Consider the following 13710-nt stretch of genomic DNA (forward strand, 5'->3'; position numbering starts at 1 on the left):
TTTTTGAGAAAAATGCAAAATAGGCATAAAATTGGCCAGGGGTGTAGTACCCCCTTAATTAATAGGGGATGGACACGGAGCCCCGGCCTACAAGTCACTATTATAAAACTAGTTCTTTGTATCTTCGTGATTCTTTGTTACTCTTTTTAAGTCATTCGATGCTTATACACAAAGAAAACAATCTGCAATTGGAACCACCAAATATTTGTATGGTATCCGAACATACAAGATGCAGTATTACTTGAATTAAGTATGAGCGATTGCCTGATTTTCTCACATTTTCCCGACAGGACATAATTTTGTGGCCTCTGTGCTGAAACTAAATTTCAACTCCAAGGTCACTAGCGAGAATGGCAAAAAGTATGTGATAGGAAGTCACATTCTCTCATTGAACATGTTTGATAGCAACAAAGGCAGGGTTTCCTACACGACGGACGCGGAGAAAATATTCAATATAACTTTCAGTCTTCTACAGGTATGTAACTCTATACCTATAGATTTATATCTTCTGCTCTTCTCCAACGTGCCTCTTTAGCTCAGTTGGTTAGAGCATCGTTCTAGAATTACAAAGGTCGCCGGTTCGAATCCGGCCGGATGCACTGGGTTTTTTTTCAATGTTTATGTGCACTGGCTACTCTGGGAAAGATTAAAATTTGTTCCGGATTTTGGAGGTTGACTTACTTTGCTCAAAACCTATTTCAGTTGTTGCATAACTATGGCGGTCTTCCTTATACATCATGGCACGCTGTAAATGGCCAATTTTGTGATAAAGAATACGAAGGATCCAAACTCGTTAATAGCTCAAATAACTTAAGATTTATGTTTTATTTTACATTTAGGATGAGACAAGAGAGCCTTCGTGTCAGTTCGTGACATCAAAAGGGTGAGTAAATCTAGTCTCATTTCGTTTCGAACGTTCAACGCTAATATTTCACACTTTCAATGAAAGCCCCTCTGAGCCCCCCGCAGGAAAAGATCCTGGACACGCCGGTGGTATCCCTACAGCAACACTTAATGCAATTTCCACAGCAACGTACACTTACCGTAATCTGGGTGTCCTCACTGAAACACTTATGCAATTTGCACAGTAACGTACATTTACCGTAATATGGGTGTCCTTACAGAAACACGTTTGAAATTTACACAGCAATGTACGCTTACCGTATTCTGGGTGTCCTCACAAAAACACTTTCGCAATTTACACAGCAATGTACACTTACCGTAATCTCAGTGTCTTCACATAAACATGTTTACCATTTACACAGCAACGTACATTTCCCGTAATCTGTCTGTCCTTACAGAAAACATGTTCGCAACTTACATAGCAATGTACACTTTCCGTAATCTGGGTGTCTTCACATAAATACTTATGCAATTTACACAGTAACGTACATTTACCGTAATATATATATCCTTAGAGAAACAAAATTGCATAGTAACGTACACTTACCGACTGGATGTTCTCACAGAACCACTTTTACAATTTACACAGTAATGTACACTAAACACTTTTGCAATTTACACAGTAATGTTCACTTATCGTAATCTGAGTATCCTCACAAAAACACTTTTGCAATACAACAGCGTACACTTCCCGTAATCTGGCGGTCCTCGCATTACTTGGATTACTTGGATCCTGTGATCCTGAATTTGTTATCCAACGGATACTCAGTCGCGCCAAATACCGCACGAGATCCATCTATTCAGTTAGTTGCTTAAGGTGGTACTACACCCTTTGATAAGTTATGTATATTATAGGAGCAAGGAATCCAGTTACTACACTGGAATTTCAGTGACTCAAGACAAGCGGTACGTTATTTATGATAAGAAAAGAGGTACCGCTAGAATGTACCTCATTTCTTAACATACATAATGAACCATTTGTCTTGAATTTCAGTGAAGTAATTGGATTCCTTGCCCCTAAATATACATAACTTTTGTTACCAGTGTGTATAGTTATTTTTTGAGAAAAATGCAAAATTAGTCAAAAAATTAATCAGGGGGGTGTAGTACCACCTTAAGCAACTAACTGAATAGATGGATCTCGTGCGGTATTTTGATAGGGTGCCTTAATGTTATAAAATGTTATAAAACCATAAATTCTTTTCACTTCAAAAGGATCCAATAAATAATAAACGTTCAAATTATCAGTGCTGACGATTCTTCAGACATCTTAAATATGCCGAACATTTAGATCGATATTATTGTATGATTTGTCTCAGATCGTGGTCTGAAAAAGGATGTAGTGTTAGTGGATCCAACAATAGTCACGTCACATGTAGCTGCAATCATATGACTAGTTTCGCAGTGTTGATGCAGGTTGTTGAGGTAAGGTGTTTAGTAGCATACACCCCCACCCACCCGACACACACACACCCACCCACCCCCACACCCCACCCCACCCCATACACTGCACACACACCCCTAATGTCATAAGAAAACATTTTATGAAAACATAGAAAATAATTAGGAATTTGTCACATAAATCCTCCGATCGATGTGTGATATGTCATGTTAAAGAAAAAAAAATAGTTGTTTAACTTGATTATACATTTTCGAAGACACCTACCGTGTTTTGCACAACAGTTCTTTTAAACTTTAAAGCGTGTATTACGGGAACAGTGACGTAATAATAACTGCATACTATTATGTAATATTAAAATATCTTTTAATTCAGGTTGAGATATCAGCTTCTAATCAGAAGGCGTTATCTGTCTTAACATATCTCCTTCTACCCGTGTCCATTCTGTGTCTGGCCGCTACCATCATATTATTCATAGTCAGCAAGTAGGTTATGTTTTTCCTTTCTTTCTTAATAATAGAGGCATATATTAAAGGGTATAAAACGTTTTAATTACATTAAAAAAACATTTTTGAAAACTTCATGCAAAACATTCTAAACAGAATGTTATTTTAAAAGTGTTGACAAAATATTTGGCAAACTTTTAGCCAAACATATTTTACAATAACGTTTTAAAAACGTTTTTATGACATTTACATAAGCCGAGATTTAATAAAAACGTTTTGAATTAACTTTTTAAGAACATTTTTGTGTTTGTGGGTTACTGATATGTTAAACTTGCCCGGTGTTTTTACAATTCTGCTTTGCCGACGGGTAAGTACCAAATTCGGGCCCTGATTATACCGAGGTGAAATTATTTCATCTGTATATTAGCTAGAATTCAGTTAGTATTTTCTTGGCGCAACCAACTGGTGAAATTCCTAGTATTATACCCAGATGATGGCCGAACTGTTCAGCAAGTACTTTTAGTTTTTGGTATATAGGCATCTGCGTCTGATACTAATGTAGTGGCATGACAAGTTAAGTTCAGCAAGTACTTTTAGTTTTTGGTATATAGGAATCTGCATCTGATACTAATGTAGTGGCATGGCAAGTTAAGTTAAGTTCAGCAAGTACTTTTAGTTTTTGGTATATAGGAATCTGCATCTGATACTAATGTAGTGGCATGGCAAGTTAAGTTCAGCAAGTACTTTTAGTTTTTGGTGTATAGGAATCTGCATCTGATACTAATGTAGTGGCATGGCAAGTTAAGTTCAGCAAGTACTTTTAGTTTTTGGTATATAGGAATCTGTGTCTGATACTAATGTAGTTTTTCCTGTTTCCGATGCCTCGACAGGATTTATAAGAAGACGCGTATAATCATACATATCAACCTAGCGGCGTCTCTACTTCTTGCTCAACTTTTCTTTGTCAGTGGAATCAGCGCAAAATCCAAGGTAAATAGGAGTCGGTATTAAAGGCAAAAAATGCTCGTAGATTATTAAGATAATTATCTGTTTATACAATCATGCGTTTTGGTAAATTCATTGAAGGTGACGTATCTCTTCAGTCCTTGTCTTTTAATCGTGTTCATTGCTTCTTGACATTTCTGCAAACTATTTTATGTGTGAATTTTAGTTAACTTTAAGGGGGTACTACACCCCTGCCCAATTGTGTGCCTATTTTTGCATTTTTCTCAAAAAATATAGAGCATTGGTGACAAGTAAGATATGTATATTATAGGTGCAAGGACTACAACTGCTACACTGGAAATTTTATTTCAGCACAGACAACAGTTGTGGAGTTAAGGCTGGTTCAAAGTGTATATTCGAAGGCGAATATTCGGCTTCGAATACTTTTTGGCCGTCAAAATATATGCGGCTTCGAATATAAAACTATGAACCGGAGAAAGATATATTTCTACAATTCACAGCGTTGCCCGACTGTTAACAAGTATTACCCGTTGACCTAGGTACAAGCAAAATTTAGAGAATTTCTTTAACGTAGTCAATACAATAATAGGTAAACTCAATCATTGAACTACTGTCATGATTTAATGTCTGTAAAATAAAAATGAATAAATAAATGAATAAGTTAATAAAGAAATAAATAAGTAAATAAATAAGTCAATAAGTGGCCATGCGTTTTAAGTGGAGATGTAACATTTTGGGGTTCATAATATAGGCCTACCCCGGGAGGCCTACAGCCTATGTAGTTAAATTTGGTGTCAAACTAAAGCTTGTGATGAGACCAATACAGTAAGCATAATAAATGTTGTAAAAAATGATTAACATTTGATAATTGGTATATAATTAGCATAATTTGCAGGGTGGAGGATGATCAGGAGGAGCAAATTGAATATAAGTGACCCCCAGTGGTCATATAATGCAAGAGGTCCATTTCTTTTTTCACATTTTGTTTACAATTCACTTCAAACTGCATGATTTAACACCATACAATCATATTCCAGGTAATTTAATTTGTTTGAGAAGCAATTTTGCATATTTTATTTTCTGTAATTATCAAACACATGGCTAATTGTTATCTAATCAAGTATAAAATTATAATTAAAGGCCTATTAATAGTAATGCGTTGAGTTTTTAAAAAGTAATATCCGCCTTTTTTCCCCTTCTTTTTGAAATGACATATTCGTTACAAAAACAAATCAGCATGGAAAACATTTTTTTCGTCAGAGGCAGATATTTGGTCTATTCAGTGTGATAAAGCTACAAATAGACGATCTTTTAAATTAATTTTTAAATGGCTTTTTGTTTTTCAACCTTATTGTTTGTATTTGTAATGTTCACACAATCTGATAATGTCCCAACTTATACCTAATGTGAATCGAGCCATTTAACCGGTGCTTGTAGGACAACGATTTTGAATTAAACATGTTAATTGTGATATTTTAATTCCCCTAGAACACCACAGTTAAGCGTCAAGTCCAACATTGTTTCGTTAAAATTACTCGAATAAACCCTCCTAAGAGTTGTAACTGATATACATTTCATAATTTTGGGCAAAGAATAGCCAAATAGTTGACCGAAGTCGTATATTTGAACCAATATTTGACTGAAATCGTATATTAGCATCACCGCCCCTTCGTGGCTTTATTGCAAACAAAAGTGCTGCTAAATGTGAAACGAGATTACTTGAAATATATATTTCCAGAGTTGAACAAGTTTCAACTCTACGAATATATTTCTGAAATATGTCTATCTGATTGGTTGATGGTCAAGAGGATTACGGCATCCTCAAAGTCTCTTGCTGTAATTCTCTAATCGATATCTATTCTAGGACCGATCTTTTGAAATCCATACAACCGTGTCAAATGAAATAGTCTCGGATCATAATTTGTGCACGATACAACGTTGATACTTCAGATTTCGGAATCTTATTTAAAATAGGCATAAATCACATTGAACAGGCTGAATGCTGGCAAAAGTAGATAAAATAACTATGGGTCGAATTTACATTAATCAGTGTCCTGGGCCAGGATAACATCTTTCGCATTCTAAAACAATACTTCACCAAATGTCCTTGCTTTCATTTTCTCATTTAATTTATATTTATTTTTATTAATTTCTTTATTCACTGCCTATGTGGTAAATCAGGTATTGCCAAATATTTCTCGTCCATTACCCGTGTTAATCTATTTATTTATTAAAATGCACCATCTATTAAATTCCTGTAATACAATGTATAGTCCTAGTGAACAATGAACCGTTCACTTGGACATTTGTAGGTTATGTTTGTAAACCTAAATATCATATTATTTGCATAAAACATAACTTACCATCACTACAGCATTGTAATGCTATTGCCTGCCAGGCATTTTCCTTTTTCTGGACGTCTTTATATAGTCCCTTACTTTTATGTCATATAAAATGGATACGCTTGTACCGCACTAATAACGTTTTCTTCCAGTTCGTTATCAGCCATTTTTGAACTATCCAGGCGTATTTTGCACAACTGTGCAGGTTAATTTTCATTGGGGATTTTTGAAATCATCGTTCGTCGAACGATTTTCAGGTGACCTCTAGCCTTTCATATAAATCAATAGTATCTCGCTATCAGTTGCGCGATATTTAATCCGATTCAACTCGGCGTGTCATCATATTTTATTCGTTGCCGTATATATTTTGACGTCACAAAAAGTATTCGACAACGAATATTCGCCTTCGAATATTCACTATGAACCGACCCTAACAGTCAAAAATGAGGGAAAACCAATATTTGATCAATAAATCAATAACTACTTGCCTTGAGTTGCTGAATTTTCAGTGCAGTAGTTGTAGTCCTTGCCCTATTCGCTACTTGCACGGTTCCGCCATTATGCACTATGTGCGGGAGAGCCTCGAACTGGCAGCATACATGAAAGGAAGAATTATGTAACCTTACACAGAACGTTATGACTAGTTCAATTCCCATTCATGTATGCTGCCAGTTCGAGGCTCTCCCCGCACATAGTGCATAATGGCGGAACCGTGCAAGTAGCGAATAATATACATATCTTACTTGTCACCAATGCGCTATAATTTTTGAGAAAAACGCAAAAATAAGCAAAAAAATTGGCTAGGGGTGTACTACCCCTTAATACTACTCGTATATCACATTGGGAAAGCATCATGTGTAATATTTTGACACATTAAATTATTTTTAGTCAGGAACCTCAACAAAGGATCAATTTATTAGCTTTTTAAAGTGATACTGACACCCGATTAACAAATCTATACATTGAAGTAGGCCTACGTTATTCCATGGTTATGCAACTAATAGTAATATCTCAGTGGCGGTGCCATGTGGAGGCATGAGGGAAAATATCCCCCAGTCAGAACTCTTTACCCAGTGTCAAGCCCCCCCCCCCCCACCCGCCGCCCCAGTAAACCCACAAAATAACGAACATTTCCATGCATTTTCAGCAGCAATTTTGGGTAAAATTTGTTGATCTTTGCCCTCCCCCTGAAATTCTCTTCCCACCAATGCCCCACACGGCCCACCCGAAAAAAACCCTGGTGCCGCCACTGCACGGGCCACTGCTTCTGTTAGGTAACAACGTAAATACTAACCCTTTTTAAAAATGTCTTTTATACCAATTTGCATGTTTTTAGTTATTTTCCATAGGTGTGTTAGCTCGTTATATAGTTTGTGTGGATTTTTTAGAGTTTGCATTAGGCCTATTTGTTACAGGTCTGTGTTTAAAATTGCGTATTTGCTTGTGTTTTCATACAGGGTGCCTGTATTTTTGTGACTTTAATGCTACATTACCTTTGGTTGGTGGTGTTTATGTGGATGCTGGTAGAAGGGATCAATCTTTTCTTAAAAGTTAACCCCGGCATCAACTGGCAGATTAAACTACTGATATGTGCACCACTTGCATGGGGTAAGAACAGCTCGTAACCTTAACCTTACTATTGTTGTCATTTTACTTTTCTCCTCTGTAAATCAGTCGGATTTAATCAATCTTTAATTAAAATAACTTCGGCAATTTACACAGCAACGTACACTTACTGTATTGTGTCCTCACAGAAACACTTTTGCAATTTACACAGCAATTGTGCACTTACCGTAATCTGGGTGTCCACACAGAAACACTTTTGCAATTTACAGAGCAATGTGCACTTACCGTAATGTGGGTGTCCACACAGAAACACTTTTGCAATTTACATAGAAATGTGCACTTACCGTAATATGGGTGTCCTCACATAAATACTTTTGCAATTTATACAGCAATGTACACTTACCGTAATCTGGGTGTCCTCACATAAACACTTTTGCAATTTACCCAGCAACGTACACTTGCCGTAAACTGCATGTCCTTGCAAAAACAATTTTTACCATTTACACAGCAATGTACACTTACCGTAATACGGGCCGTAATATTGGTGTCCTCACATAAACACGTTTTCAATTTACATCGCTATGTACACTTAACGCAATCTATTTATCTATTTACTCATTTATTTATTTATATATTTATTTTATTTATTTTATTTATTTATTTATTTATTTATTTATTTATTTATTTATTTATTTATTTATTTATTTATTTATTTATTTATTTATTTATTTATTTATTTATTTATTTATTTATTTATTTATTTATTTAACTGGTTTATTTACACATGTGACCACACAGGTATACCAGCAGTCATTGCATTCATAACCCTAGGAGCAGGGATATCAAAATACGCAGAAAATGGCAGGTAGGCCTATTAGAATTGGAAAATTATTGTTTTCAGTATATCACTTCATGTAGTAAAAATGACTATTTTTCATCATCATCACGATGTCATCATTATTGTTATTGTTATTATTATTATTATTATTATTATTATTATTATTATTATTATTATTATTATTATTATGTGTTGGCTGCCGTTGGAAGATGGGCTGATTGCTGCATTTGCCACACCGGCATTACTTGTCACAGCAGTAAGTTTTATAGGACACTCTTAAGGGCTGGGGTATGAACGTTTGGACAGTATTTATTTTGGGACATCAGAGCACATCAGACATATCGAATTGTATTCTGAATACGAAGAATGTCATTCTGATATCAAATAATTTTGATTTTTGAAATTCGCAATTTAATACACATTTTATGGCAAATCATTAAAAATTGATATTTTGATATTTAACAGTACTTGAAGTAAACTTTAGAAATCTGATGATTTATACTTAAAGTGTATGTAGGTGAGATGAAAAGCCGACAATCAATTGAAAATTTTGACCTTTCGTATTGAAGATATGGATTTTTTTTTCCAAAACACCAAAAAAATGAGGTCTTTTTGGGAAGAAAATCCATATCTTCAATATGAAAGGTCAAAATTTTCAATTGACCGTCGGCTTTTCCTCCCTGCTACATACACTTTAAGAATATAACATTAGATTTATATAATTTACTTCGAGGACTGTTATATCAAAATATCAAATTTTTATAATTTGTCATAAAATTTGTATTATATTGTGATTTTCAAAAAATTAAAATTATTTGATATCAGAAAGACATGCTTCGTATTCAGAATGCAATTCGATAGGTCTGAGGTGCTCTCATGTCCCACAAAAAATACTGTCGAAACGCAATAAACGCTCATTTTAGATCCCTTAATGCCGGTATAATTATTTTAACTATACTTGTTTATACCATCAATGTACATAGCAAATACCACCTTACACTGTTAAAATGGTTGGGTAATTGTTTATCTAACTTGGGTAAAGTTTTACCACACCGCTGGGTGCTATATGCCTAATATGAACAACCCGTTTTCTTTACCCAACCCATACAGAATGTTCTCTGTATTCCTAAAATGACTTGGGGATCATTTGAAGTGACCTCCACTTGAGATGAATCTGGTATTTATTCCTAGCTATTATGTAAAAAGAACCACATTTAGCAGCCGACAAGTTCATTATTGATATGGATGTACACTGCGTGAGAATGCTATGCCGTAGTCAAATTGTTCTGGATAAAATACATTTCTTATTATTTCAAAAGGTGAATATTATTGCACAATAATTGTTTATCCAATAAATCATATTACAATTTATTTGTTTCAAAGGTGAACTGTGGGTTTCTAGTCGTCATCATTCGCAAATTTCTGAAGCTCAAAACCAACCAGGATAAGTCAGAAATAGACCGTGTGAAGTAAGTTCTCATTTTTAAATTACCACACGAGCACACTAACCTGCACGCAAACACACCCCACCTTTACAAATATTATTTTTCCCGCTTGTATAGATGGTAAAATTTGCACGACCTTTACTCCTTTTTGGTCAACTTTCTCATGCTTTCTGCATGATTTTCTGGTAAATAAGCTGCAAATGTTTTGTTTTTGATGTGATACAATTATTTCCTTTTTGTTATGAAGAGCAAAATTTACAAAAATCTAGAAATGGTACTATCCAATCAAATCGTTTATAGAAAGAACAACTATTTTCTTTTGTTATATTTGTTATAAAATGCTTGTATAGATAATCATACAGTCACGATCATATTGTCTTTAAAGGCATAGATGCATGTCAGATATTTTTAAAATACAGTTTTACAAAATGTCATTTAATGAATTTCTCTACCTATATCTTCATTGGCTGTCATAGGGCCAGCGTTCGAGCCGTAGCGATATTAATTCCCCTCTTAGGGTTGACATGTATCTTCGGAGTGCTACAATTTGGCCAGGCTGCCACTGCGTTCGCATATCTCTTTGTTTTCTGCAATGGACTTCAGGTAATTACATCACATTATTCTAAACGTCGTTGCTAACTTGGTACCCCTTTGCAAGACTATTTGTGTGTTATAATAATTGTGGCGTGGTATATCAAAAAGAGACACCTTTGGGCAGGTTATCAATTTTGAGTTTTTAATGACAAGATGCCAGTTAATATATTCCAGTCTGAAACTATCAGACAATATTTTAAACATTTTTAAGGGATCCAAAATGAGCGTTTATTGAGTTTCGACAGTATTTTTGTGGGACATGAGAGCACCTCAGACCTATCAATTGCATTCTGAATACGAAGCATGTCTTTCTGATATCAAATAATTTTCATTTTTTAAAATCACAATATAATACAAATTTTATGACAAATTATAAAAATTTGATATTTTTCAAATTTTTGATATATAACAGTCCTCGAAGTAAATTATATAAATCTAATGATATATTCTTAAAGTGTATGTAGCAGGGAGGAAAAGCCGACGAAAAATTGAAAATGTTGACCTTTCATATTGAAGATATGGATTTTTTTCCAAAAAGACCTAATTTATCCTTATCTTCAATACGAAAGGTCAAAATTTTCAATTGATCGTCGGCTTTTCATCCCACCTACATACACTTTAAGTATAAATCATCAGATTTATAAAGTTTACTTCAAGTACTGTTAAATATCAAAAATATCAATTTTAATGATTTGCCATAAAATGTGTATTAAATTGCGAATTTCAAAAATCAAAATTATTTGATATCAGAATGACATTCTTCGTATTCAGAATGCAATTCGATATGTCTGATGTGCTCTAATGTCCCAAAATAAATACTGTCCAAACGTTCATACCCCAGCCCTTAACATCACAAATTTGCAAAAAACCCAAATTGTGAAAATATCACCCCCAGGCAGATTTTCTCCATTACGATCCTGCCCAAAAGTGTCTCCTTTCGATATACCATGCCACAATTATTTGGTACATATATTTTGCACTTATTAAACTTCTTTATCAGCTGTTTATTCTATTGTTTTTTACACTTATTCCTCCAAGAATTAATATATATGTGATGCGATCAAGCAAAATCAGTCGGAACTCGGAAATATTGATTTTGAGATATAGGCATACAAAGGAAATATTTCGTTTTGTTTCCTCTTGTTTTGGAAACTCTTTAATTGCTCATATCTTTGGAACTGGTTGTTCAATTTGAATGGTGTTTTCTGCAAAATCCAGATTTGTAAATGCTTTTTACTATCTTATAAGAAACTGAAAATTTTAAATTTCCGAGTTCCGACTGATTTTGCTTGATCGCATCACATAATGTCAAATGTTATCACAAAGGATGCTATGAGCTTATACGATAAATTCATTTTTGTAATGTTAACATCAGTGACATGTCGAAAAGAGCACAATATTGCATCTTGAAATAGCGCAACAACTCCACATCGTCACCCTAGGGTTAAACGATTAAATAAGGATGTTCATTTTTAAACGTTTAAACACGTTAGCACCACTCTCCAAAAACAAGTGTTAATTGAGCAACACTTTTTAAACACGTTAAATCGTTAATGTGTTCAAATAGTAACAGTTGTGTTTATATTTTAACACACAGTTGTTAATATTTTAACATAAATGTTAATACAACATGTTTAAAAAGTGTTACTCAAAATAGTGTTAATCTATTAACACTTGTTTTTGCAGTGGCTTAGAATACATTTTATTAATTTTGAGAACAAAGTACAAAATATGGTTCAAGCATAGGCCTACATCAGTTACGTAATACCCTGATTATTTCTAATTATTACCTTTACTTTGTCTCATTATTTGTGCTTGTGCCAAGATGCATATTCCGTACTTTGTTCTCAAAATTAGCAAAACAAATACTTTAATGGCAATTATCGTAGCAGCTAGCTTGCGGCATATTAATTTAAAGCTTTTGAATATATCGTGGTGTAATATATAAATATATAGTTGTCATTGATCAACCTAACTGAAATATTTCTAATGGACCTGGGACAGATGGTGATTAATCAGCTGGAGATGTAATTTATGCTGAAAATATTGCAATTATTATTTCACCCATTTCTGTTGACAGGGGGTATTCATCTTCATTACTCAGTGCCTTTTGGATGATGATGTAAGTACATATAATAGCAATTATGTCAATTCTATCCATTTGCTTCATTACTCAAACCAAAATAGTAGACGCAATATGTATGTTTTATTTTGTTTTGTTTTTTGTTTTTTTGTTGTTGTTGGTTTTTGTTTTTTGTATTTTGGTGGGTTTTTTTTGTTTTGTTTTATTGTTTTTTTGTTGTGTTTGTTTGTTTTGGTTTTTTTGTTGTTTTTTTAGTTTTTCTTTTTGTTTTTGGTGGGTTTTTTTGTGTTTTTTTGTGTTTTTTTTTCCTTTTTATTGTTTTTTTTTTGGGAAGTTGTGGGGCCAGTTGATAATAAATGATAGATGTAAAAGCTTCTAGGTTACAGACAAAGTAAAGAACCAGAAGATAGAAAAGATAAACTTAGGCCTATCTAGGGGATTTGTGACTTACTACAACTATTGTGAACCGGGCAATTAAAATAAGGATGATTTCGTCAAAGTGTTTTTTTGTTGTTGTTGTTGTTTTTGCTTTTTTTTCCAAAAAGGTTTTCAACTGAATGTGCCTTTATATCACATTTTGATTGCATTTAGCAAATCTTAAACGGGTTGAAAGTCATGAAAAAAAACCTTTTCACTACCTACATTGTCGTTATTTTTGCTTGACCGGTTCACGTAAGTAATATCGGTAATAAGTGATTAATATTTACTATTTATGTATGTTGCTTTCTTTATTTTATTTATATCTGTTTCCAGGTGAAGGTATTCTTGAAGCAGAAAACTTCTCGTGGACGAGTTGACCAGTCGAACATGTCCAACAGCACTTGCGGTACTGACGCACAGTAGGAAGACCATGGCGATATACATGATATACCGTATACAGATTCGCCTAATGGCGCAGAGCTCCCTTGAATTTTAAGTTAAAATTTAAAGTGCCCTCCCGTAAAAAAATCCCACCAGCAAATAAGGACATAGCCATAGATCCTTAATACTTATTGGAATTTTCAGAGGAGGAAGCTCTCTATTTGTACGTGAACTTGACCCTATAAGGCAAAGGGGTCATGTGCGCCATTAGACGAATATTTACGGTCAAGTATAGATGGGTTTATTCCAGCCAAGTTTTTTATTCCC

At 34.2% G+C, this 13710-nt stretch overlaps 1 protein-coding gene across 1 annotated transcript; it reads left to right on the forward strand.

The window, feature by feature from the left end:
* The first annotated feature begins 8647 nt into the window (after positions 1–8647).
* On the forward strand, positions 8648–13438 carry LOC140161844 (adhesion G-protein coupled receptor D1-like). Its single transcript, XM_072185139.1, has 5 exons — positions 8648–8716; positions 9844–9929; positions 10382–10508; positions 12580–12621; positions 13336–13438. The coding sequence occupies exons 1-5, from the start codon at positions 8648–8650 to the stop codon at positions 13423–13425; spliced, it is 414 nt and encodes a 137-aa protein (XP_072041240.1). The 3' UTR covers positions 13426–13438.
* Positions 13439–13710: the final 272 nt, after the last annotated feature.

This window comes from Amphiura filiformis, chromosome 10 (assembly GCF_039555335.1).
Source record: "Amphiura filiformis chromosome 10, Afil_fr2py, whole genome shotgun sequence".
Taxonomy (NCBI): Eukaryota; Metazoa; Echinodermata; class Ophiuroidea; order Amphilepidida; family Amphiuridae; genus Amphiura; species Amphiura filiformis.